This window comes from Acomys minous, assembly GCF_964271855.1.
Source record: "Acomys minous genome assembly, chromosome: 16".
NCBI classification, from domain to species: domain Eukaryota; kingdom Metazoa; phylum Chordata; class Mammalia; order Rodentia; family Muridae; genus Acomys; species Acomys minous.
This window is the reverse complement of record NC_140498.1, coordinates 37,627,523-37,654,088: the sequence shown is the minus strand read 5'-3', so window position 1 is coordinate 37,654,088 and position 26,566 is coordinate 37,627,523. Positions and strand designations below refer to the sequence as shown.

Genomic DNA, 26,566 nt, shown 5'->3' with positions numbered 1-26,566 from the left:
AGCGCTTAGGTGCACTCCTGCCAAGATGTCACGTACTGAGTCACTCGCCCATTGTCTTTTCATTAATTGGCTGGATGTGACTTACAATTTAATAAGGGACATTTGATGAATTGAAGGTCAACGTTTTCAAAACATCTCGCAAATGGAAAATGTGAATCAAAGACAGATCTTGGCAGACGGACTGGCCGCTGCCAGAGCCAACTGCTGCCAGCCTGATAGGTTGATGTCGTAGTTGAGCCTGCACAGGCGTCTGCCCTGAGAAGCCACTGCTTGCAGAATGCTGGTCCTGACTACGTGAAGCACGGAGGGCACCCTCCTTCCCAGGCCTCAGGGATCTGCTTACCCACTGTGCGGACCCATTCCTAACTGCCTTTTCCTCCAGAGCAGCCTGGGACTCCCTGCTCCAGCTCCAAAACAGCTCAATTTGCCATTTCTGTCTCAGAATAAACATCACGGGGAGAACCTTCTAGAATCCTGAACAAAGTTGAAGCTAAACATCCCTAGAGTTCTCTGGGCATCCTTGCGAGAAAACTTTGGGTCCTGAATTCCCAATTGGAAAGCAAGCCTCACTGTGGCCATGGAGGTCGGCCTGACACCCATCCTCTGCCCCCTCAGTGGCGAGGAGTGCTCAGTAGGCACTGTCATTGTACAAGTGAGCAAACAGGCCCGTAAGGGCAGGCTGGGATGGAGGATGACTTAGTAGATTTGATTTGCATTGAATTTCTGGCCCAGCCAAGTCACCTGCGCAGAAGTGTGGGACATGGGATGGAGAAGGGTGGAGGATGCAGCCACCTTCACCAGGGCCGTCACCAGGGCCGTCACCAGGGCAGTCTCCTACCCCTAATGCCCTCTGTTCCCACTCAGGGATCCGGGAAATCATGCTTTTAGGGAGGGGTAGGTGATGCAGTGACTTGTGTCACTCACACTATGCCTGCCCCCCACTCAGGGCAGCCAGCACTATAGTGGCCCCGCCCATTATGGGAATGCCCAGGCAGTTCGCAAAAGGGTTCATTTCAGGAGCCCTGGTGACCCCCTCAGAAGCTTTCTTTTCTTTGGAGGGAGGGCTGAGCAAGTCTGATTCCAGCAGCATGTATGTAGATCCCACCTGCAGTAACGGTTTAGGGAGGCGGGAAACCATTATTAAGTGACACTCATGGGTTTTGGTCACTGCATCTTAAACTGCTGTTCAGGCAAGTCCCGTGTGTCCCATAGCAACAATCAATGGCTAAATACTTCCAACGTACCAGGCACACATGAGCCTGGCATGGAACTTTCAGTGCCCCCGCGCCCCCAAGAGGCAGGTGCCAGGCCTCCCTCCGTTTCCAAGTCAGGAAGGTAAAGGAAGGCAGAGCAGGGAAGGGATCAGCCCCAGCGGAGCAGACAGCAGGGCTGGGGTGTCCAGGCCCTGGGGGATCCAGGGCTTGCTGCTCTCACTGCGTGCTTAAAATCCAGATGCCTCATAGAGTGCTACACCACACCCCACGTGGGGCCTGGAGCCAGGGGGGTGCTATCACATGGGGGGGGGGGAAGCGGGGATGGGGTTGTTGTTATCTCAACAGCGCCTCAAGTAGTCCAGGCTGCTCTGGGACCTGCTGTCTAACCTAGGATGACCTTGAACTCCTGGCCTTCCCCACCATGTCTAGCTGGTTTGGGCTCTTTTGAGATAGTCTTACTTTTTGTCCAGGCTGGCCTGACTCACTATGTGGAGACGCCTCTAGGCAGATGCCTCTGGCTCTTATCTGATCCCTGAGACCCTGCTGTAGAGGGGGACATCAAAAGCCAGCCCACTCAGCAGAGGGGCAGCCGAGGCCAGGACTCCAATGCAAGCTTCTCCCTGAAGCAAGAGGAGAGACCCTGAGGCCGATCAAGTTACCTTAACAACTGGTACCTCGCGCATCACATGGTTTCTGTGCACTTATCTGAATAACAGCAACTAGGCACACCTGGTGAAAGGGGACACAGAGTCTAGGTCCCATGTCCTACACTGGGAAGCCTCAACAGTGAGACCACTGTGGCACAGGTGGGCACAAGTACACAACCTCACACATGTACATACTCCTATGTGTATGTATACACACGTATACACATAGGTACTTCTAGGACATTTGGTAGCTCCCCCTTAGGTCCCATCTCCCAGACAACCACGTACCTCTCTTCTCTAGGCCATTATCACAGGGTAAATTCCAGAAGGACAGCTGAACCCTGTTACCTACAAGACCTGAGCATCATACAGAAGCCTGTATGATGGTCCAGTGATAGAAATAACAGGGAAAACCCATAATGGCCGAGACCCCTATGCTGACTGTTGGTCATGGGTGGATGCAAGGCTCAGTGACTCCCAAGTCTTATCTCAGCAAAACTCCAGCATTTCCAGAAGGAAGGTCCATCCTCAGCACGGCCCAGATGGGGCTTGCATGCTCACTCCATAGCTCGGCCACATTCTTCAGTGACCCCAGCACTTCCCAAGACCCCCAAGGACCTGATGATCAGGACAGAGTGGTCCCTGATCCTGGGACACTCTGAGGACTTAATGACTTGTCTGTACTATCTTCCCCAAAGCCACTGGCTCCTCCCATAGAGACACACACCTCTAACCAAGCCCAATCCCTGCTGTCCCTTCTAAGGAGGTGGTCCATGCTAGATGCTATGTCACCTCTTTGATAATAGCAGTTGACAAAAACCAGATCCTGCAGGCTAAACGCTGCCTAAGCTGTCTTGTACCACTCCCTTGGTCTGCCTCTTTCCCACCTGCTGCGTTTCTAAGCACAGCCCTTGAGGTAGAGGCACAAATACACAAGCCCCACACCCCATGCCCACATCTCTAGCCATCAAAAGGTGATAATGATCAGATGTTCTGGCCACGCCTCTTCAGCAGGTTAGGTACCAGGAGACAAGCCTGGTCATACTAGGCTCTGCTTGGCGGTCAGATACTCTCACCAGGAAACTTTGGGAGCAGCCCTTTGGTCTCCAGCTGTGGTTACAGCTTAGTGGAAGAGCGCTTTTCCAGCATGCCTTGGGACCTGCATTCAGTTCTTAGCCCTGAAGCAGAGCAGTTATTGGGCGAACCTTCTAGTTTGGGGTGGAATCAATAGTAGCTGTTGAAAGCCAGAGCATTTACTCTGACATCACACATTAATGACCTATGATGCTCGCTTGGCAAATGAGGGATCCGTGTAGTACCTTGCCTTGAGTGATCAGGCCAAACATTTTCCCCAGAGCCTGCCTAAGACATCCAGGCTCCTGACAGCCATCATGGGCTCAGTTTCATTCAGTGACAGTTCTGACATTCCGGGGAGACCCGTGCAGCAACTGAGGCCCCTGAACTGACGACAGCCTCTGCTGTCTCAGTCCTGGGTCTCCCCACTTTCAGAGTCGCTAGAGCTTTGCCCAGCCTCACATCTGCCTGTGTCTGTGTTCCCCCTAGAGTCTGTCACTCTGTCATCCCTATAAACCAGTCCATTAGGAAGCAATGCGGTGGTGGTGGATGGGGTATTTAGAGGATGTGGGTGCTGGAAGATCAGGCCCCACCTCAGCCTCAGCCAGAGACTGCCACATGGAGGCAGTGGCCAGCAAGGCTCACTTTCCCACAAGTATGAAAAAAAAGAAATCAAAACTTGTATGTGAAATATTCACATACGCTTGCATTTATGCCTATTTCCTTTATTGATAAGCTCGAGGACCTGCTTTGCAGCCTCACAGAGAAGAAGATAGTCTATCTGGAAGTCTCATAAGAAGATAACAGTCCTGACTTTGGATCAGGAGCTCCGGAAGCCCTGGGCTCTGGCAGCTTCTGCGCTCTGCAAGCAACACTTCCTGCAGTTCGGTAAACAGCTCCGAGAGTCCAGTGAGGAGCAGAGGTAGGACTCAGGCCCGGGAGAAGTCCTAGGTTCTTTACACCCTTCGCTTTGTGCTACCCTACTCTCTCCAAGTGGGTCACTGTCCCCGCACAGAGACATGGGCGGCTGGTTAGTCATGCTCAGGGGAGTGAGGGAGCAGGCCGAGGTGATGGACGTGTTCTGTGATCCCATGGTGAGGGAGGGAACTGACCCAGGGCAGGATGGTGGCAAGCCTTCTCACACCCTCCCTGACTCAGGGTTAACACAACTGTGACAAACCACCTGGCCTCCAGTGCGACCCAGTTCTGCAGGTGTGGAAGGCCAGAGCCAGCTGCTGCCACCGGCTTGCTGGTGAATCTGGAACTTGGCTTCTCCACTCCAAAACAAAGGGTTGGCTGGTGCACCCCGTCTCAGGCTCCGGTAGTTGTTGATTCTCATGCGCACAGGAGCTGCGTGCGCAGCAACTTTCCATCCGGTGTTTTCACCCAAGAAAGCAGCAAAGAAGCACCTTCAGCCTACACCGGCTCATAGTGATGCCTGAGTATGCTGACAGAGGCAGCAACGACACTGCTATTATCACCTTGCTGCTCTCCTCCCAACTTACAGCCTGTCACTAAGGGGTCTGGGGACCTAGCATTCAAGCAAGCATCTGCAAGTGCCTCCCACAGGTGCTTCTGCTTAGCACGGCCTCCCGCAGGCAGCCTAGGGGAGAAGCTCAGCTCCACCACTTGCTGGCTTTGTCCTCTGGGACAAGTTACCTGAGCCTCAACATCCTTACCTATGCGCCCAGGCTGCTGTTAGCATGAAATAACAGATTCCCTAGCACACAGCCCATGGCACACCCAGCCTAACTCTTAACACCTGTCACCTGCGGGACACGACAGCTCGCCTTCATCTGTTCAGACACTTCACCGCATCACAGCTGGCAAAAGGCAGCCGCCATAAAGCCCGAGCTATCACACACGGCTCATGAAACAGTGGAACTGAGCATACAGCAACACGGCTAGGATTCCTACCTACATCATCCACAGGAGGAAAAGCTGTGTTTCTGTGGCCAGACCCTTTCTAGCTGTGTGACTCCACACTGCCTCTGAACTTCCCTTGGGACCTTACTGTCCTTATCTGTGGAGGCTCTGTATTGTCTTCGAAGGCCTTTTGGGAACCCTCAAGTCTCCAGAAAGGTTGGTGGTACCCGGTTCCAGAGCTACACAGATTACTCATAGCTCCAGCCTGCCTGACACCAAGAACCTCTACAGTCATTTGGGAAAGGCGTAGATTCCCAGGACAACCACAGCGGACCCTCCAGGGGCAGCACAGTCCCCAGGCAACTGGGGAGAAGATCAGGATTACTAGGGAACACAACTACTCAGTCCCCAACCCAGCAGCATGGATTTCTAGGTGGGGTGATGGAGCAAAAGGCTGCTCAGCAAGCGTTGTTTTACAGCTTGGCCCTGTGACTTTACCAGCTGGGTGGCTCTGGGCCAGGCTCTCGCCCTCTCTGAGCCTGTTTCCTCCTGTTACAAGGAAGCCCACATCTCAGGCTGGGCTAAGGGTAGAAAGCAAAGGGTGCCCCCTTTCCTGACTTCCCTTATCCCTATTCTGGGGACTTCTAGACATTTCAAGGGGAGCCTGTGAACTGAAGGCCGAGTGGTGGGCCTGAATAACTCTGACTTCCCTGTTCCTCAGGGCCCCACGACATGAGTCCTTTCCTGTGTGCTTACATTACTAGGAGAAAGCCAGGAACATTTTCTAAAGAGAGATGAAGCCACAGAGTATCCAGTCCATCCTAGGGAATGTAGGTGCCCTCTCACAGTTGGGGGGGACCTCGGGGTCCAGTGCTGTATGGTGAGAGGTTGCCAGCTTGTCTTCTCTCTCTCTCCTTCCCTTCTACACAGACAGAGCTAGAGGTATAGAGGCCAGGCCCGGTGTCAGCCCTTCCGTGAGTGGGTGGACACGGCTGTGTTCTCAGGCCGCGCTCTCATCAGGGCAGGCAGGTGCTCACTGGACAGGAAAGCGGATCACTCTTCTGCACCAAGTAACCATGTGGGGCCCCGCAGAGCCTAGCAAGGTGAGGGAGAGCAAGGCGGGGAAGGCAGGCAAACCAAAGGAGCCCACAGAGGCGGCATGCCAGAGCTCTTCTGAGAAAGAGGCCCAGTTGGCCACGTCACTGTTAGCTCTCTCTTATCACCATCTGCTCCTTCCTTTTTCAGGACTTGCGTGGAAAACACCCACTCATGTCGTGGCTCCACCCATGCTCCTGGCAGCTAGAACAGCTGATAGCTGGGGGGGGGGGGGGCAGTGGCAATCCTAGCCCCTCAGAAGGCCCAGTAAAGCACTGAGGGAGGAAGGGAGGGAGGGAGAGAGGTGAGGGTGAGCAGCAGGCATACCCTGAACCCCACTCACCTCTTGCCCTAAGTGGGAACCCCAATGGTTCCAGTAGGCCAGCAATATTGCTGGTAGAGCCAGCAATGGGCTTTCATTGACAGGCTGGTGATGTTCTAACTGGAGGTGAACAGACAGACCCCAGGGGAGGGGCGTTGGGAGCAGGGGAGGAGCCTAGACCCCTGCCCTGTGAGCCAAGCACAGCAGTTGTATGAGTTATCAGACACACGGAAGACTCACAGGGCCCGTGCTCAAGGAACCTAGTTTTACTGAGTAAAGTCCTCAGACCCTTCCAGTAAAGCTCAACCTTCCAGTAAAGTGCCCAATTATCATTATTCTGTTCTTAGTGACAGTTCTCAGCTCTCATTTGTGAATTAAGCTATCAGAGCCGCGTTATATATAGGAAAGCGGGGCGTGTGGGGTTTGGTACTATGGCAGCCCGGGTGTGCACTGGAAGGGACCCAGCGGCTACCGAGGACCACTGCATCCTCTTAAGCAGACCAGACCCGCCAGGCACCTGCACACTGCAGCAGCCAGGTTTGTACCCACGTAGAGATTCTGCTTCTCTGCCTTTCTGATGTATAAAGTCACCTTCCCTCAGTGAAAGCGTTAATTTCAAACACCGATCACCTGAAAGAAACATTATAGCAGCCAGGCGTTGGTGGCGCACGCCTTGAATCCCAGCACTCAAAAGGCAGAGCCGGGTGGAGCTCTGAGTTTGAGGCTAGCCTGGTCTACAGAGTGAGTTCCAGAGCAGCCAAGGCTACACAGAGGAACATTACAAGTCACCCATCATCTGTCCAGGAATATGCTCAAAAGGACGGAGGTGGCAAGAGAAGGGCGAGGCGGGCAACACTTCCTGGAGTCGCGGTGGTAGGGATGGTGGTAGGTCACATGGCCAGACCTCACTTCCCTACCTGTTCTGCACAAGGGACAGTGGCACACCCTAACCTACCCTGCAGGCTGCTTTCCACATACCCTGAATGAGGGGTACCTGCTCTCTGCACATCCAGGGAAGCAGAGTACCTACTCTGCTGGGACTTCACATGAGGTGTTGCGGGGGGGGGGGGGGGCGGGGGGGAGCAAGCTTGTGTGACATGAAGACACCAAGCTTCTTGGGTCCCTTCTAGAAGCAGACAGATGTATACAAAGGCAGCAACTCTGAGGGTCTGTCCTTTACCCATCCTCTCCAACAGCCTTGCGTGTCGGCGTTTTCTCTACGATGAACAGGTTACAAGCACCCAAGGGAGCCAGGCTCCATGCTAAGAGCATTACAATCCTCATGACAGTCCTGGGAGCTGCCATGAGGTATATCATAGGCCTATCTTTCAGTGAGGTCACTGATAAAGGTGCAGAGACCCTGTGACCGGAAGCTGGTGGCTAGCCCTGTAATGTCCCTGTGCTTCTGCTGAGCACATCACCTGGGGGCCACCGCCTGATTACGTGAAAGGCTTCTAGGTCAAGTCCTGCTAAGGACAGCCCAAGCCTGCCTTGCCCCAGCCTTGGAATCCCACTAGTGAGGAAGTGATAAGACCTACGAGGCACATGGCACAGAGCTGAAGAGATGGGAGGGCCACTGTGGTCAGGGCTGCACAGTGTTGGGGAGGGATGGAGGAGGCGCTTCCTGGAGGAGGAGGTACTGGAGGATGGCAGCAGAGGTGGGGAGATGCTGGCCTTCGTGGCCCAGCACTACCTCCCAGTCCTCAGAAACCAGCTCAGACAAGCCCGCTGCCTTGTCCACAGTAAAGGACCAGTACGAATCCACGAAAAAAAGATACTGAAATCCGAATGAAAAATAAATAAATAGGGCCAGGCGGCGGTGGCTCATGCCTTTAATCCCAGCTCTTGGGAGGCAGAGGCAGGCGCATCGCTGTGAGTTCGAGGCCAGCCTGGTCTACAAAGTGAGTCCAGGACAGCCAAGGCTACATAGAGAAACCCTGTCTCAAAAAAACCAAAATAAATAAATAAATAAATAAGCCTCCCAATGAATACCAAGTCCACAGGCAGGCAGGCAGACAGACAGCTTCACAGCTGAATCTATGGCCTCTGCAAAAAGAACCGATGCCATTACTTCAGCTCTTCCAAAAGGGAAGGCTAGGAGGGGCCCTTCCCAACAAACACCTTCTATGAGCAGATGTCACCCAAATACCTTAGCCACAGGGACCACAGGAAAGTGGCCAGTGTATGTGATGAATGCAGATGACATAAACATCCTCAAGACAGTGTCAGCTAGCTGAACCTGACCGCCTGTGAGAAAGATGAGCCATGAGGCAGGGGCGTCCCCCTTGGCCTGGGAGGCTGCTCTGCCCAGGCAGCTGAGAGGAGGCGTCACACCAGCAGGGGCCACACAGTCCTCACGCAGAACAAGCTCCTGACAGCAGTTGCCCTTGAACGTGCTATCCGGAGAGCTCAGGTGTGGAGAGGGAAAGTCTTTGACTCGAGAGTCATCTATGAAAACTCCACAGCTGATAGAACCCAAGTGTACGAGTAGCTTTCCCAAATGACCCAGCAGAACGCCGGGCGGGTGCTTAGAACCAGCAGACACATCAGGCAAGAAAAAGAAATAAAAGGCATTCACATCTAACAGTAAAACTGCCTCTAACCACAGATGGCATGATGTCATAACACAGCTCCTGAGACTGCACAGAAGTCAGAACAAAGTCTAAGACTTGTGTGAAGCCAAAACACCCCAGCTAGAACAAGGATGGAGAGAGACATCAGACTCTGTAATAGAAAATTATACCACAAAGCCATAGTACTGAGAGCATATGAAACCAACATAAAAACCAACACCCAGGCCTGGGGGGCAGAAGACCAATCACACATGGTCAAGCCACCTTGACAAGGGCATCAAGAGCACACAACAGACGAAGACAGACGGCCCTCAGTAAACGGCGCCAGGAAACCTGTACTTTTACATGTAAAAGAATAAGGTTGTATGCCTGTCATATTCCGCATGTAAAAACATCTCTATGTGGATTAAAGAAAAACAAATCATAAGACCTAAATGTAAAGCCAGAAAGCACAAGACTCCTGGAAGAAATCACTGGCTTGCAGCCTTGGCTTTCCTGGAACTCAATCTGCAGACCAGGCTGGCCTTGAGCTCATAGAAATCCACCTGCTTCTGCCTCCCAAGTCCTGGGATTAAAGGCGTGTGCTACTGCTGCCTGGTTGAATATGACTTATAAAATAACACACTCGAAGATCAGGCTACAAGAATAACAAATAAATAGTAATAAATAATCATATAATAAGGTAATAATAAATAATCATAAATAATAAATGCATGAATAAGACGATAGCGAACTAAGAGCATTTACACAGCGAAGGAAAGAATGAAAGTGCAAAGGTAACTGATAAACAGGGAGGAACATTTGCAAGCTATCTATCTGACTAAACAGTTAATACCCAAGATTTAAAAAGCAGGCAAGCAGGCAGGTGGATGGCCACTTGAGACACTTTTCCAGGAATAAGCAACGTGGCCAAACATACAACAAAAAGATGTTTGGCACCAGTTAACTGTCAAGGAGATGCAAACCAAACTACTCTGTGCTACCACCTCACAGAGGTCTCTAGGGTGGCTGCCGCTGAATCCAAAAGGTGTCGGGGAGAGAGTGGACAATGCTTGCACACAGCTGGGTGAGGGAAACGTAGACTGGTGCAGCCATGATGGAAAAACAGGGGGCCAAAAATCCAACAACCATAGACTTAGAAATCTCTTCTAGGTGCGTATCCAAAAGAAATGAGACCCCAAAGAGCTACCTGCACCACCACCACCACCACCACCACCACCACGGTGGCACTAGTCGCTCCAGCCACCAAGTGATGGAGGGATACAGAAAATGTAGCTCCTAGACATAACGGAATATTATTTAGCCTTGTGCCAGAACGGACCTGAAAGGAAGATGTGCTAAATGAAACAAAGCAAAACGTAGCCTGGAGAAGGGGAGGAGAACCTAAGACAGACAGAGGACCGGCCGTGGTTATACAGCCTCGGTCAGGGTGGGAAATGGGGAGGTGTAGGTCAAAGAAAACAAAGCAGAAAATGCAGCGAGCACCTGGGAAAGATCAAATAAATACACCAGGCCCGAGTTTAATAACAGCACGCCGTGTACAGGGCTTTGCTACACCAGGCCATAGACACTCCTTGTCACGGCTATGGATTAGATATGATGAAGGCAACTTGCTTCCAAGAGTCACGTGAAGGAAGCTGGGACCCCACACAGTGATGCTGCAAGCTGGTGGAACTTGTAAGAGCTGAGGTTTTATGCCTCTTAAAATATTTGCCAGTGCTAAGTGAAACACCCAATTTCAGACTGGTTTGAGACAGGCTTTTGCTCTATAGCCCATGCTGACCTCATACTTGGGGCAATCCTCCTGACTCAGCCTTCCAAGTGTTATGATCACAGGCCCCAGGTTTCTCCCAACTTGGTTCCTAGACCCCTTTATTACTGGCTCCACCCCAACTCTGAGCCCTGGTAGCATCCCCCCACCCCCACCCCTTGCAGGCTTGTCATGAGAGGAAGCGAGGTCCTGACTGAGCCTGTGCGTCACAAGCCCCCTCACTCGTGCCATCATATCTGCATGGCTAGGAAGGGACCCAGCTGTCCACTGTTGTGGGGCCGCTGCCATGTGACTCATGAGACACTGGTGTTCCACTTCCCAAATGAGTGTCTGTCAGCAGCACGGGGAGGGAGACAGAGCAGGGGTGAAAGATCAGAGTGGATATCATGAGGTTCTGGTGTCCTGAGAGGATGACCCAGAAGCGCCTGCCCACTCTGGTTCCCTCCCCAGCCCCACAATCCAGTCTACCGGTGAGAAAGGTCCGATGGGCTCAGGAGGGGGACAGGCTGCATAGTCCCTGAGAGCTCTTAAGACAGCCAAGGTCATAACGCCAAGGCCTGTGCAATACCCCAAGCCAGCGGGGACTGGAGTTGCAGCATAAATACACGTGGGTAGCCCGCATGGGAGACTGAACACTGAAGGGACACTGGCCCCATGCCAGTGCCACTTCCTGAACTGGGATGATGCCATGTGGCCATGGGCGGCACAGCCGGGACAGTGGGCAGCTCTTCCTTATCTATAACTTAACAATCCTTTTGTTTGTTTGTTTTTTTTGTTTTTGTTTTTGTTTTTGTTTTTCGAGACAGGGTTTCTCTGTGCAGCCTTGGCTGTCCTGGACTCACTTTGTAGACCAGGCTGGCTTCGAATTCAGAACGATCCGCCTGCCTCTGCCTCCCAAGTGCTGGGATTAAAGGCGTGCACCACGCCTGGCATTTCTCAAAAATCTAAAGTCACTTCAGAATTGAAAGTTCACTTGGTTTTTAAAAATGAGAAATGTCAGAACCGAAATCAAGTGCAAGGGGTCAGGGACAGGGGCTTGTCTGCACCCCAGCTCCTAGAACACCTGGCACACGGCAGGCCCCAGTGACCAGTGGACGCCTCCTCGCCCCACACCTGGCTGCTCCAGCCTCTGGCAGGCGCTGTCTGTAAGTCCACACAGGAAGTCCTGCACCCTTCTCTGCAGCTCCTTAGCGGAGGCTCAATGGCAACTTCCTGGCCAAAGATGCCCAAGGTGACAGGAAATAGTCACTCGGGCTTCACCATTGGCCTACCACTGCCCTGGCCCCCGTATCCATGGCAACAAACCATAAACAGAACTAAGTAGATAACAACCAAACTAGGGGTTTTTGTGGGATGACCCCAAGAAAATAAAGTGATAATACACCCTCCGGAATCGGATGCAGTTGAGAAAGCCAGCTCTTACGTCACCAACACGCGCATAAATCTCAGCTGCGTCACCTGCCGTTGTGGTGTCTTAGCCAAATGCCAACCTTTCTCAAGCCAGCCAGGACAAAGTTCCTCCCTGACTGGGAGCTGAGATCCATGGTGAGCCTCTCGGTCTAGTCCTAGATGCAAGCTGCCCACTAGGTGCACTTGGTGCCAGCGCAACACAGCTCCAGGGAAGCCTCAGGGTGACGGCTGGGTGCGGATGGTATTCACGGTGGAGGAGCACATCCTTCAGGAGAAGCTGGCTAACCTTGGCTATGACCTCCACACAGAGACACACACAGACACACACAGACACACACACACACACACACACACACACACACACACACACACACACAGGAGCATGTTCCCACTCAACACAGGAATGAGTACTGCCAGCCAGAGATTTGTTTGGCCTACCATGACGGTTAACAGAAACAAAACTGGAGTCCACTGCTGATCATGTGTACACGATTTTAAGATTTTTGTCATCTCTTAAAAGATGAGGGAATCTGTAGAACACAGAGACACGTTGAAGCCAGCTTTGCACATGGGTACCACTCTCCAGCTAGCCACACCCAGCTCTTGGGTTATCTCCTTGTGACACTAAGGGGGGGGGGCACATCCGATATCACCTATGGCTGCTGCAATCTGTCCCAGTAGCTCCTCAGTGAGTACCACTGGCCCTGCAGAGCCACGACCCTTGTTTCCCAGGGTCACACACCAGGCGCCCCACCATGGTGATCTACCAGTCCCAGCAAGAATGCAGGGGTTAAATAGCTGCTGGGGCAGGGCCTCTTGAAATCCCCGCAATGAAGGATCACCCCAACCTAAAAAGGAACAGCATGCCCGGGGACCTCCCACCCCCCTGCTAGTGAACAGTGAGAAGAGAGAAGCAGTCATGAGCATGAGAGGCTCACCATGCAGGAAAGGCTGATCCTGGGGCCATCCCGGGGCAGCCGCTACTCGGACATCCTCCGGGGCATCTACAATGGAGAAGAGCATCCCGGCCCAAACTGTGTGTCACATTCCTGGAAGGTCTGGAGACACCATATACGACAAGTGGACTCTGAGAGCCAGCAAAACAGCAGAGGCAGGCCAAGCAACACCAGGCCTCCAAATGCTCTCTGGGGATGTTTTGGCTAACTCCTGCGCGCTAGCGGCATCTGGCCTGAATGTGAGGGGAGACAAGGCCTCACCGGGGTTCATGAAAATCGGCAAGCTCAAGGTGCCTGGAAAGGCATGGCGCCCTTGCAGCAAGGCGCTGGGCTCTGGGACTGCACTCTTGCCCACCACTCAACTCGGCGGCTGCGTTCCTGGCCAGCTCCTTCCCTGCTCTGGGCTCTGACTTTCAGCAGACGAACCAGTTACCAGAAAGAAAAGGGAACCCAGGCCTTCGGAGAAAATATTCTCCAGCCACGGATCTGACAAAGAGGTAATAGCCAAAACCTACAGGAAACCCTTCAACTCAGCAGCAAGAGCTCTGAGTAGATGTTACAGGGCAAGCCAGAGGCCCCGATTGTGAAAAGGTTTGCCACGTGATTAATCGCCACGGCAACGCCACCAGGAGCTTCACCTCACATCTCCTGGCATGGTTCTATCCACAGACTAAAGGCCCTGAGGGCTGGTGAGGGCACAGAGACAGGTTGCTAGGATTAAAAAAAATGGTATAATCACTATCGGAATTAAAAAACTGACCAGCCAAACCAGAAACCCTATTACTTGGCATTTATCACTCCCCACAAATTTAAGTCGGAATGATATGAAGAGGTTGTGCACATCCCTGTTGTCATGAAGAGGTGTCTTCACACCCCTATGGTCACGAAGAGGTGTGTGCACACCCTGTTGTCATGAAGAGGTGTCTGCACACCCCTGTTCCCTGAGGATTAAACACAACAGCCAAGCTGTGGGAACCACCTCAATGTCCATCAAAAAATATGTATGAGTACACAGCGGAATACTATACAGCATTCAAAAAGGAGACCACGTGGAGGACTTCATAATTCAGCTAAGGACAAATATTATATGACTCCTCCCCTATAAACTCTCGAAACCAGGCACACTCAGAAAAGTGGAGTGGCGGTTGCCACGGACTAGGGAAGTGACGAGAGAGCTGTTCAACGGACAGAGTCTCGGTTCCGCTGAGATGAATGTCTTTTGTAGACCTGCAGCCGACCTGGTGGCCACAGCTAACAATGCTGTACTGTGTGCAGTCAAGTCTCTCAGGAGGGCAAAAGACCTCGAGTCTTCTCCCTGCATTTCAACACTCAATACCACCTGCCTATAAAGTGACAGCATGAGAGTTGGCTGGGGTCCTGGGACCTGTTCTGTACCCAGATGGCAGCCATGACTTCGTAAGCATGTCTAAAACTTCATTATAAGTACACCAGAAAAAAGTCAAACTGTTTTATTGTATGGTAATTAAAATACATAGATAAAGCAAAGATAACCATCTCTCTCTGGACTGCCGTAGTTGTCGGCGATGTGCTTAAACTGGCTCATGCTCAAGGAGCATCGGCACCACTTCCTCTCCCCCAAAACCACCTGAGACCCAGCCTCAAACAGGGGGGAGATGGGAGGCCGCAGGGGCTGCTGGGATTCCAGTAGACAGGACTACCAGGTGCGAGCAGCAGCAAGACCTGGGTTCGATTTTCATTCTCCAGGGCTAATGTTGAACTTCCTGGACCCCGCTGACCACGCATCTGTACATTAAGGTTCTTTGCGCATTTTTAAAATTGGATTACGTGGCGTTCCAAATAAACGTACAGAAACGCACACACCTACACATAAGATAAGTGAGTTCATTTAATTATTAAATTTAGGCACTGTCTGGATGAAAGGAACACTGGGTCCATTTCAGACAGTCCTTGCTTTCTGTCCAGCTATGCTTCAGGAAGGTTCCTGGACAGGGAGACACTGACACCCGGATGGGCCTGGTCTCACAGGATCCCTGAAACACCAACTTTGAGACCCTGAATTTCTGGTGGTCGATCTCCACGGCTGTGAAACAGGATGCCTGCCGCAGGCTCTGTGGGTGAGGTGACTGTTGTAGAGAGCCTCCTCGGTGACTCTGCTTCCTCCTGCTTTCCCCATGGGCCATGGATTTCCAGAACAGACACACAGGGTGCCAGAGGGCTGCCTCTCCTGTACTTTTCTCACAAGCATAACCAATGTAATTAGGTTAATAGACCTACGAGTCAGAGTTGACAACAGACGATTATGCTAATTACCCCTTCCTTAAAGGATCAATTAGGGCTGTGCTGCCCAAACTGTATTCTGAGAAATAGTGCCAGGCACTCAACAAGGCTCCTTAGACCACACACGGCACAAACCTGGTTGAGCCAGCACCCTGGTTCCTCCTAGGCAGGCCTTCGCAGAGGCTTTAGAACGGCAGTCAAGCGTTAGGGAGAGCACAGACTGCAAGAGCTGTGGGGTCCAGTCAGCGGCACAGAGGGAGGAGGGAGGGCTCCGTAGAACCCAGCATGGCTCTAATCACCAAGGGTTGTCAAAGCACAGAGTCAGAGTCCAGATGGGCACTGCAGTGATCCTTTCACTTTGAAGAGTAAAGATGACAGAAAGGACAAGTGGCACACACCTGCAAACCCACTTCGTGGGGAGCTGAGGCAGGGGGATCTCAAATTCCAGGCTAGTACGGGCAACTTGGGTGGCAGTATAGCTCAGTGGAAGAGCACCAGCCTAGCCCTGCATTTAATGTCCAGAAGAGGCTCTGCAGTGCCGGGCGTGCTCAGAGAGTCACTTTCTTTATTGGCCACTTTAGAAGCAGAAAAACAGATGACTTAAGGTCACACAGGAGGGCCAGAACTCTACTCCCCAGGGCTGCCCGCCAGGGCTCCACCAATCCCCTGCTCCCCTGAGGGCTCTAACCCTCTTGCCCCCAGCTCTTCTAACTTAGAGCAAGCCCTCTCAGCTTGGGGTTGGCATCAGCCACTACAAGGCTGTAGCGCAGACCCATAGGCACAGATCCATAGCTGGCTCTGTTCTGATCTCAAGCAATGCCTATGGGTAACCGGGTCCTGGCTCACACTGATCTAGAGGTGCGGGGCAAGCCTCAGGCAAAGCAGCTTCCTCAGCAGAGTCGGGGATCCAAATGGCCTGACAGGAGAGACTTTTCCAGGCGAGCACCTGAGCACAGCTATTGGCACCAAAACTTCCAGGTGTCAACAGTGCAAGGACTTCAGCAGAAATTAATTATGGAAGATTCTAGAATTGAGCGTTAGAGGGAGGAAGAGAGGAAAGGGGGGCAGAAAGGGAGGGATGTGAGTGCATACAGATGGTTTGAGCACCGCTGGATTAGCAGGGAGGAAGGAGATGCATGCTTAGAGGAAGGTTTGCTTCTCTCTGAAGTTAGGGACCAGGAAAGAAAACACTTCCAGCCCACAGGGCAGAGGAGCCCTAGTAGGGACCTCGGCTGGCTCACTATGGTGGGGTGACTGGCCATGTCTCCAGGGCCTGCCTTTCCTCTGTGTGTGTGTGTAGGGGCGGGTTGTACAATCAGTCATACCTGGTGGACTGCAACAGCGCTGTGCAACAATGCTTCACACTACTACAAGCCCAATAAACCTGAGCCCCTGGCTTTTACATGCCATTCTACCTCTAGTCTGAATTTCTGTTATTTTTATAAAAGTGTTGTGAAGTATGCGTTCTCATTGGTCTCCAGTTCTTTCTGGAATGTGGAGCTAGAAATGAAGACATTTTTTTAATTTTTCTTTATCTTTCTTCCTCCCCCTTCCCCCCAAGACAGGGTTTCTCTGTGTAGTCTTGGCTGCCCTGGGCTCACTTTGTAGACCAGGCTGGCCTCGAACTCACAGAGATCTGCCTGCCTCTGCCTCCCCGAGTGCTGGGTGTGTGCATTCTTGTTTCATCCTCAGTTGACAGTTAACCCTAAGCCTGTCCTCAGTGGTGGATCGGCTCAGCCTACCACAGGGAGTAAGGGACTTCATTTTCTGCAGGGCCCACTGGGGAAGCCACGTCAGACACTGAGGAAACCAGACTTGATTCTCAGATCAGCGTCACTCATTTGGAGACTGAAAGTGGGGTGTGGAAAAGCCAGCTTCAAGAGGGCCACGCTGGGGGGGTGTGGCTCAGTGGCAGAACACTTGCTGAGCACATGCAAGGGCCCCAGGGGAGGTGGGTCTATTCCCAGCACTGCAAACAAGACAAGAAAATAAACAAAAAAACCTCAGAAACCTTTGCAAGGTCCACTCAAGCCCCCGAGGGGAGACCCTTGGACGTTAGAGTAAGCAGCGATGGAAGGCAAACCAGGTCACCACACGGAGCTGGCACCACAGGCAAATGGTCTGTGCTGTCACACAGGGTCACCTGGTCAGAGCGGTCCCCATACTGAAACTCTCTCTATTCTTCCTCAACAGACCTGCCCTTGCATTTTGACTGGGCCCCACGAATCAGAGTCTGATACCTGGACCGTGCATCTCAGGACATCTCCCTTGCCTTACACGCGTCCCCCTAAGTGAAGCACCCTTGCATTCCCATCTCTCCTGGTTGGTTGGTGAGCACAGCCAGCCAGGGGGAAGGGGAGCAGCATTCTTACTTAGATCATGGGCTTTCAACCTGGGGACTGCCACTGTGGGAGAGGGGGCCATGCCTCTTTTTCCTGAACGAGGGACTCAGGCTCCAGGGGAGGAGGGCTATCAAAGCCTCTGGAGTGGCAAGCAGCCAAATGCCACCAGGCAGCCGGAACTGGGGACAACACCCACGGACCTAGGTCACAAAGCCAGTTCTGTAAGTTCAATGATCAGTATCAGTAAAACCGCTTACCGGGAGCAAAGCAAACACAGTAATCGGTTAAGGGCCCAGGCTCCCTCCCCCCACAGCATTCCGCCTCCTCCCTTAACCCTTAAAACTCACAAAGGGCCCAAAGGATGAAGAGGGCCTTGGGGTGCAGCTCAGTGGTAGAGAGCTTGCTTAGCATGCACGAGGCCCTGGATTCCCCTCCCAGCACCAGAGACAGGAAATAAGGGTGCAGAATTATCCACCAGCAGCTGGCATATGCAATCACACTAGACAAACTGGAGAGGTGTGTTGTGCCCCAGGGCGCCTCTGGCCGAGCATCCTTCTAGGTGCTGCAGACACAGCCACTCGTGAACTGGATATAAATCCTTGCCCTTAGGAGACGAGACACTGATGAAAGGGAAGAGAACGTGCATAGTAATTGCTAATTGCTGAGTGGTAGGAGAGAGAGAGCAGGGACTTCAATGACATGATGATGGCAGCAGGCAGAGGCAGGTGTCCCCCACACCACCCGGTGTCACATGAGGATGCTGATCATACCCACTTCACAGTCAGGAAAACACACTCACGTTAAGAAGTCAGGGTCTCCCTTGGTCTTGAACTGGTGGGGGGCAGGGTGTTCTAATCACTGCATGCCTCTCCGTGCTCCCCACTATTAAGAGATTTGACAGGGTGGCGGGCCTCCCAGGTTGCACTTGGGCCCCAGAGCTACGGCTTCAATGCTAACAGAACAAACTCCAATTCCAGCTTTCGCTGTACACATGCAAAGTGCTTTTACCAGACGGGTCTCCCTTCCCTCGGCTCAAAAGGAAGATTCACCCACTTTCTTAAGTGACAAAGGGATGGATGTCCAGTTTGCTTGTATAGTAGATTCTCCTGGGACCCAGTCATGCAAGACACACACACACACACACACACACACACACACACACACACACACACACACTTCTGTGGGAATGCTACAAGGGATGTGCCTTGTGCCACTCATCTCCTGATGACAGAATAAATGGCAGATGGCTAAATACTGGGTACAACACTGAGCAAACTGATGAGTAGCCCCTCAAGTGGGACAGGTCTGGAGACTGGTGGAACCTTCCTTCACAGTCAGTTTTGGAGCACTGTTGTGTCAAGATCTGAGAAAGGGCCCATTTGCTGGGCACACAGCTCACTTGGCAGGAGGAGATCCTACAGCAGGGAAGCCATTCTCGCTGCTCTCCAGGGAGCCCAAGCAAACAAGGAAGGACTAAACCCACACTGTCAGGGACTCCTGGCACCTGGGCACTCAGGACCTGAGGCACATCCAGAAAGCCCCAGGGCAGTAGCAGCTCAGAGCTGGGCCCAGCTCTTTAAATATCAATGTTTTAAACTGCCTGGTGACAAGCAGACCCTTCCAAGGCTTAAAGCAAGAGCTTGCTGGCTCCAGTTGTTTTCCTTATTTTTTTTTTCACCTTGCCTACTGCCCCAGCCACCAGCCCCAAAACTTCCAACTGGAACCCAGATCTGGCCTGCCCTTCCAGCTTGCAGGTGGGGAGAGAGAGTTGACGGAAATTAAGTGATCACAATGAGTCCTTCAACAAACTCAAAGTCCCTTGAATGTGCAGAACCATGTGGGGACAGAGGAGGAATGGGGACCTTTATAGTCAGCCCTGGGAGGTCTGGGGGACCTCGATGTGCCCACTGCTCTTCTTTCTGCATGGACACATTGTGGTGTTGGGAGTGCTCCTGAACTCTGCCACGGAGCTCTGTGGATTCAAAGCCACCCTGTGTCTGTATGCTTCTGTCTAAGGCCAGGTATGCACCCCAGGGCTGCCTCAAGGGAGCAGGAAGCTGTTCTGCCAGATGGTACCAGCGTCCAGGATGAGCTAACAACCACTTTAGCTGGTCAAGAGGTCTGAGGCCAAGGTCGTCTCTAGGCCTAGACCCCAGGTTGCCCACGTGCCATAGCATGACGGCAAGCTTGGGCATTTTTCAGGTTGACTGTCACTCTGATCTACCTTTATGCATACAAGTACGATGGGAGGAGGGGAGGGGGGAGGGGAACACCCATTTTCTGGCTGTGAAGAACACTCAGAGAGCCCCCTCATTCATGGATGCCCTACATCTGAGTTCCAGGCTGTGGAGACTGGGCCAGGGGTGCCTCACACTTCCTGTCCTTCCAGGTGGGGACCTTATTTTTAGTACCAATTTGCAAAGAGTTGAAACCGATATTTTGAGCGCGCCCAGACACCTGCTGGGGTCAGCCAGCTGAGCAGTGAGGGGGCTGCACCTCAAGCCTTTGTTTCTAAGAACTAAAACATGCAAGCAGCTGGGTGGAGGGGGCACAGCCAGGATTCTAATCCTTTTGCTCCAAAGCATCCCGCCAGCCCAGGATATCTTGGAACTTCTTATCTCAAGGGAATGCCTGGTGAGGAGGCCCTTCCCAGGCAGGGTTCCAGAAGGAGGCAGAGGATCCTACAAAGACCCCACTGTAGGGCCTGCAGAAAGCCTGGCCCCTCTGCAGAGCCCCCGGGATCCCAGCTTCCCCCTCTTCCTGTACCGTCCCCATAGCCACAGCACAGAGCCAGGGCTGCGGGGGGGGGGGCGGGGGGGCGGGACAGGCACCCCGTATCTGATAGGCAAAGGATTCTCAAGCTGCTGCCAGACTGGATGGGGCTGCAGCCCTGAGATGCCACCAGGCAAAGCCAGGCGCCCAGCCCCACCTGTCAGCCCGGGTAGGGTCCACTAGGGAGGGTTGGGGATTGAGTTCGAGGATGATGGCTCCTTTTATTTGGGAGTTGGGAGGAAATTTGGTTCCCAGATTGGGGGCGGGGCGGGGGAGGGGGGATGGATGCAAGGTGTTAGGGACAAGCTGGGGACCCCCGCGCTGCGGAAAGGGAGTGCGTGGGCTTGCCCGGGTTGCACGAGGGGTTGGGGGTAGGGCTCCGAACCCCAGTAAAGGCCGCAGTTCCCTCCCCGCCCCCGGGTCTGCCGAGGCGTGCACCGTACACCGGGGTCGCATTTGCACGCAACGGAGGGGTCGTCGCCGGCTGCAGAGAGGGCCTCGGGCCCGGGGCCTCACTCACCTCCTGAAGTCAAAGGGCATCGTGCCGCCGAGCCGGTGGGAGCGTTGCAGGCCAGGCGGGCCGCAGCGCCGCGTGGGTCCGAGCCCGCTGCCAACGCCTCCTCGGCCGCCCCGCCCCCGCCAGCCGGCCCGACACTCGCCACTCGCCACTCGCCTCCCGCCGCCGGGAAGTGACGCTCCGCGCAGCCCATTGGGCGCCGCCGCCTCCCCCGGCCGCCTCTTCCGCCGCCCGGTTAAAGGGCCCCGAAGGCTAGCGGGATGGGGTGGCCAGGGAGGAGGATGCTACCCAAACCTAGGTCCCCAGGACTCATCCTTTGGTTCCTTTTGGCCTCTGATCTTCTTTCCCAGCTTCTGTTGGGCCTCGGGGCAACTCCTTCTGCCCCTAGCAGTGGGGTAGCAAAGACCATGCATTGTGAAGGTCAGCAAGAATGCTGCAAGTTGTGCCCTGGGTAAAAGTTAAAACTGGGGTGTGGGAGTCCCTGGGACGAGGGTCCTGCAGTAGGTGGGCAGAGATTCGGCGGTGACAAACAGAAAGCAAACACAGAGGCAGTTTGAATTCTGAGTGTATTTTTTGCAGCTCTCAAACAAGGATTTTTTTTTAAATAAAGAATGAAACAAGTATTACAACTCTTAAAGGATGTGTTTAGTGAAGCGATCCTGAATGGAACATAGAGGATGTGTGCGGAGAAGCAATCATAGGTAGAACAGGGACATCATTAGTATTTGACGTAAAGGAAGTTACAAAATTATCGAAGAGTAGGCTAAAAATTCTTATGGTCAGTAATATCTACCCTATATTACTGTGAGTCTTTAAAGTGTGATTTTAAACTATTTAAAGTCATTTTAATGTTCCCTTAGTCATATACCAAAGCCCACTTTCGATTACACACACATACGTGTACCATATGAAACTTTATTGTTGAGAAAACTTTCAATCATAACTCTATTTTGTAAATAATTCATAAAGTAAAGCATTGGTTCTCAGGGATATATGATCATGCCTAATGACTCCCTCTCGAAGAATGGTCTCTTCATCAGTTTCTCAACCTGGGCTATCAGGAACACCTTACCTTGTGAATAGGAAGAGGAACAGAATTAATGAATTGCATGAGAATTACAGCTCAATATTATTTCCCCGGCCAAGAGTTCCACAGCCGGTTCCAGGAGACCTCCTTCCTTTGAAGTTAATGCCTCAGTCTGTGGAACTTGTCACACAGAATCTACTGGAGGTGGTGTGGCAGGTGTGGGCAAGGCAGCCCGGGATTGAGAAAGTCCAACCCCCCCACCCCCCCACCTATCCATCCTTTGCCTCCTAGGACCCGCCATCTGGCTCCTGGGATCCGCCAACACCCCTTTCCTCATCTGCATATCTGCTAATCCCTGCTTTTTCTGGGTCAAAGCCACCGTTGGGAGAGCTTCTCACTTGTTGGGGATGGGCTTAGCGATCTGCTTTTAACATCCTTCCTTAGGGGTTGGTGCCAACCAATATTCGTTGAGCATCTTCCCACCCGAAGCCAGTGCAGGGTTATTCCCAGGCTCTGGGTTTGCACCGTTAGAAATGGCAACGCTGTTTGCCCTTGAGCCTCAGTGCTAAGAAACAGAGAAGTATAGAGCGTAGCTCCCTCAGTTTGCTGGGCAGGAGGAGGAGGGGGAGGCTGAACTCCAAAACCTGTTCTGATTGGCTGATCTTAGTTGTCAACTTGACATGCCTGGGAAGAGGGAACCTCAGTTGAAGAGTTGCTTTCATCACATTGGCTGTGAGGATGTCTGTGTGTTTTCTTAGTTCCTAATTGATATAGGGAGGCCCAGACCTCTATGGGTAGTACCATTCCGAGGAGGGTAAGCCTGGGATTGGAAAGCTAGCTGAACTGAGCAGGGGAGGCTGTCAGCAGCCTTCTGCCCTCCACAGGTCGCTGCCTCGGTGTCTGCTGCATGATTCCTGCCTTGTATACCTGTCCAGACCTCCCTCAGTGAAGGACTGTGATATGAACCTGTGAGCCAAATACACCCTTTGCTCCCCAAGTTGCTTTGGTCAGGGTTTATCACAGCGAAGAACAAGCAAGCTAGAACACCTAGTTAGAGGAAATCTGACCTCTGACCTGCCCTGAGCTCTGCTGCTGATGCCTTCTTCAAAGTTGTGGTGACTTAAAACAACAACAACTCGAGGATGAAAGTGGGGCCCAAGTTCAAAAAGCTGGACCTGTGGCGGGCAGTTTCCTGATGTAAAAACAGCTGGAAATAGCGACTTGGTCTCCTGAAGGATTGAAAAAGGCCACCAAATCCAAGGTCTGGAGCGCATGAACCATCGTCCCACCAGTTTCTTCTCCCTCTGACAAGCCACATTTCCCTTGCAGTCACTCATTCACTCAACAGAGCACCCCATGCCCTTATGGGAAACGAGAAATGTTTAGGCTGCCCTGAAGCCTGGGAGCCACAAGAAGAATCAAGGGGGGCCTTCAGGTGACCCCAAGACAGAGGTTGTGTGGTTTGGGCCTTTGATCTCACATCTTCCCTTTCCAGAAGGTGGTCCAGAGACTAGCTGCATCTCAGGGACCATCCTTATCCTTAGCCCAGACCTCCTAAAACATCTCAGGTGTGCTCTTTAGCATGACCAAGGGCAACAAATGCCCAGCAGTATAAATGAAGATAGGATTGGCTGGCGTGATTTTTCACACACAGAGAGAAAGCTCCCAACCTATAGATGGCCACATAGAAACTTGTACTTCACAGCTTCCCTTGCAGCTAAGTGTGTCTATGTGACTGTTATTGAAATGTAGGGAGAAGGTGGCTTTAAGAATAGTTGATGTAAAGCCGGGCGTGGTGGCGCAGGCCTTTAATCCCAGCACTCGGGAGGCAGAGGTAGGTGGATTGCTGTGAGTTCAAGGCCAGCCTGGTCTACAAAGCGAGTCCAGGACAGCCAAGGCTACACAGAGAAACCCTGTCTTGAAAAACCAAACAAACAGAAAAGAATAGTTGATGTACGCTTTTTGCCCTCTGTGTCCCTTTATCCAGCTGGCTGCATAGAATGTGGATGCCACTATCTTGGATCAGGAAATAGAAACCATACAAAACAAAACAGTAAAATAGAAAGAGCCTGGGTCTCGTCACTCAATGATTCCATGATCTTATACAAGACAGAAATAAGTGTCCATCTTATTAGAACTACTATCGGTTTGGATCTTGTACACTTACACTGGAACTCAACGGTAACACTTGTGTCTGGCTTAATCACTTAACGGTGCAAACACTGCACAGAGAATAGGCCAGTCCACTATTACCCAATGTCCTGTGGTTTTCCTTGGGAGATCTTGACACAATTCATGACTGGATTAACTGGCTAGTACCTGCACCCCCAACTCGAGTGGACGCTTCCTTGGAGGAGCTTGGATGGCTACCATCCTGTCCCACCACCCACCTAAAGTCTCCATGTGTATGGCACATTTCTAAGGCAGAATAGTTGCAGATCTTCCCATAGGACAGAGAGCATGACCATGTCACCAAGAAACTCTGTGGGGACTGTTGAGGTCTGGAAGCAAAGTAGGCTGCCAACCCCATGTGTCAGTCCCCCTGGCAGGGGCTGGGTGGAGTGGGAGATGGAGCAAAGCAAATCAGATCATGTGCCACCGTACGGGGGGGATGCTCTGGACAGCTTTGAACATGGCAGCAACTAGTAACAGTTGCGTTTGGGAAATACTGATCTATTGACCCCTGTGGTGGTCAGCCTCCCACAGTAATAGGTCTGACCCATGCAACTCAACAGGATATTGCAGAAGGTGTGACTCTTAAGGCTAGGTTCCAAGAGGCATCTTGACTTCGTTAAGTCTCTTTTGAATCACTTTTTTGGGAGGAACTCCCAGTACCAGGCCCTAAGGATGCTCAGGCATCATTCTTTTAGAGGGATCCACACAGCAGATCTGAGGCCTCCTGCCACAGCCAGGTGAGGAAGCCTCCAGGAAGCCTACCCAGACCAGAGCTACTCAGGCCTCAAAGCTGTAGCCTGGCCTGCGTTTTAGCTCCTGCTCTAGGGGTACCCTGGGCCAGACTTCCCCAGGTAAACTGCTCCTAAATCTTGACTCCTAATAACAAGTATGTAAGCCACTGAACTGTGGGTAATCGGTTACCTTGCAATCAAGGAACACATGCAGGCATTTTCTTTCCTCCATCTCACCTCCAGCCAGTGCAGGAAACCACTTTTGGAGTCAGAGAAGTCTAGCTGGTTGACCTGGAGGCATTGCTTAAGAGTCCTTGCTGAACCTAAGCATGATGAATCCTTAACCCCCTGGCAGATGGCCTGAGGCTGCCCTAGTGACATGACTCCAGGTGTTGGGATCCTGGGTCACCTCCCCCCCCCACCCCAGAGCATGGGCTGGATTTACTAACTTGTGCCAAATGAACAGAATGTCACATACTGATGTCAGATCTGGGATGATGTTACAAAAGATAGCAACCTCCGTCTCAGACAGTGTCTCCAGGGTTAGGTGCTCGGAGAAGGGAGAGGCCCTGTTGAAGCTGCCTTCCAGGGATACTGTGTGATAGCTTGCAACTGAATCAACAACATCCATGTGCATGGGATTGGACGGGGATTGAGCAGCCCTGGGGGATAACCTCTGACATGCCCTGATCAGAGGCAACCCAGTGGATTCCTGCTGGATTACCACACAACTGAAAGAAAAAAAGAATTAAGCCTCAAACTTGGCTTGAATCATGATACAACAACAGGTGGTTCTACGAGCCACCTGTGAGAATGAAGTAGCGTGGGTGATGCCTGGCATGCAGTAGGTGCTCATTAAATGCTTGCTGAACAGCTCGATGCATACAAAAGAATGTCCTTAAGGGAAAAGCTTCCTTGGCCTCACATGCTCACTCTCTTCTACCCATTCCTGCCAGGAACATCACTGCTCGTTATTTTAGGCAGAGAATACCTGGGCTGGGTTTGTTTTCTGTAAGGTGAGGCTGGTTCGAGTTCCACAGGTGTGGCTGCCTCAGCCTGGATGAAGAGAGATTTAAAATACAATGACCCTTTGTCAAACTCAGCAAGGATTTTAAAAAGGAACTTAGATCTCAGAAAATAGGGTCTCTGAAAAGGTGGCTATTTCTTGCTCCACTGAGGTCCTCGGACCAGCCAGAAGGCGCTTGCTCATTCCTTATGCGGCTACTCACTGGCGCCTCTTTATGGAGTATGTTCTGCATCCAAGAAATCAGGGAGGAGGTTGGCAAAAGTGTGGGGCAATAACCATGGGCAGGGTACCAGGGTCAGGTGCACTTTTGTGTGCTAAGAAGTACAGAGGGCCGCTCCGGGGATTGGGAGTCTTGGGGTAGGAGGGTCCTTAGCTCTAAGCCATAGCGGTCAGGCTGTTTGAACTCTTTTCAACTGAATGTGATCAAAATCATCTGAAAGTAAGGTGAACTGTCCATGTCAAGAGAAAGGGATTGGGGGGGGGAGAAGGGAAAGGAGAGGAGGAGGGGAGAGAAGAGGTGCTTGTGGGCCTCGGGGCACAGCCTCATCCTGTGTGGAGTTGGATGGAGCAGAGTTGCTCTCTCAGGCATAGTCCAGGCTGAGTTGCTAGAGAAGATGCAGAGGATCCTGGAAGGTTAAAACATCTGATGTCCTGGACAGGAAATTACGGGAAGGCTTCCAGGAAGAGGAGGAATCTGAGCCAAGACAGGAAGATCAAGAAGAAATTAGTCATGGGGAGGCACAATGATGTGTAATAAATCATCCTAAACTTAGGACTTTAAAACACCA

At 52.2% G+C, this 26,566-nt stretch overlaps 1 protein-coding gene across 1 annotated transcript in view; it reads right to left on the bottom strand.

The window, feature by feature from the left end:
- ERGIC1 (endoplasmic reticulum-golgi intermediate compartment 1) overlaps positions 1–21,078 on the bottom strand; it is a 100,893-nt gene extending 79,815 nt beyond the window's left edge. Inside the window, exon 1 of the mRNA XM_084760950.1 lies at positions 20,822–21,078. Coding sequence (XP_084617076.1) covers positions 20,822–20,841 — 20 coding nt within the window. The 5' untranslated portion in view covers positions 20,842–21,078. The remainder of the gene's footprint in view (positions 1–20,821) is intronic.
- Positions 21,079–26,566: the final 5,488 nt, after the last annotated feature.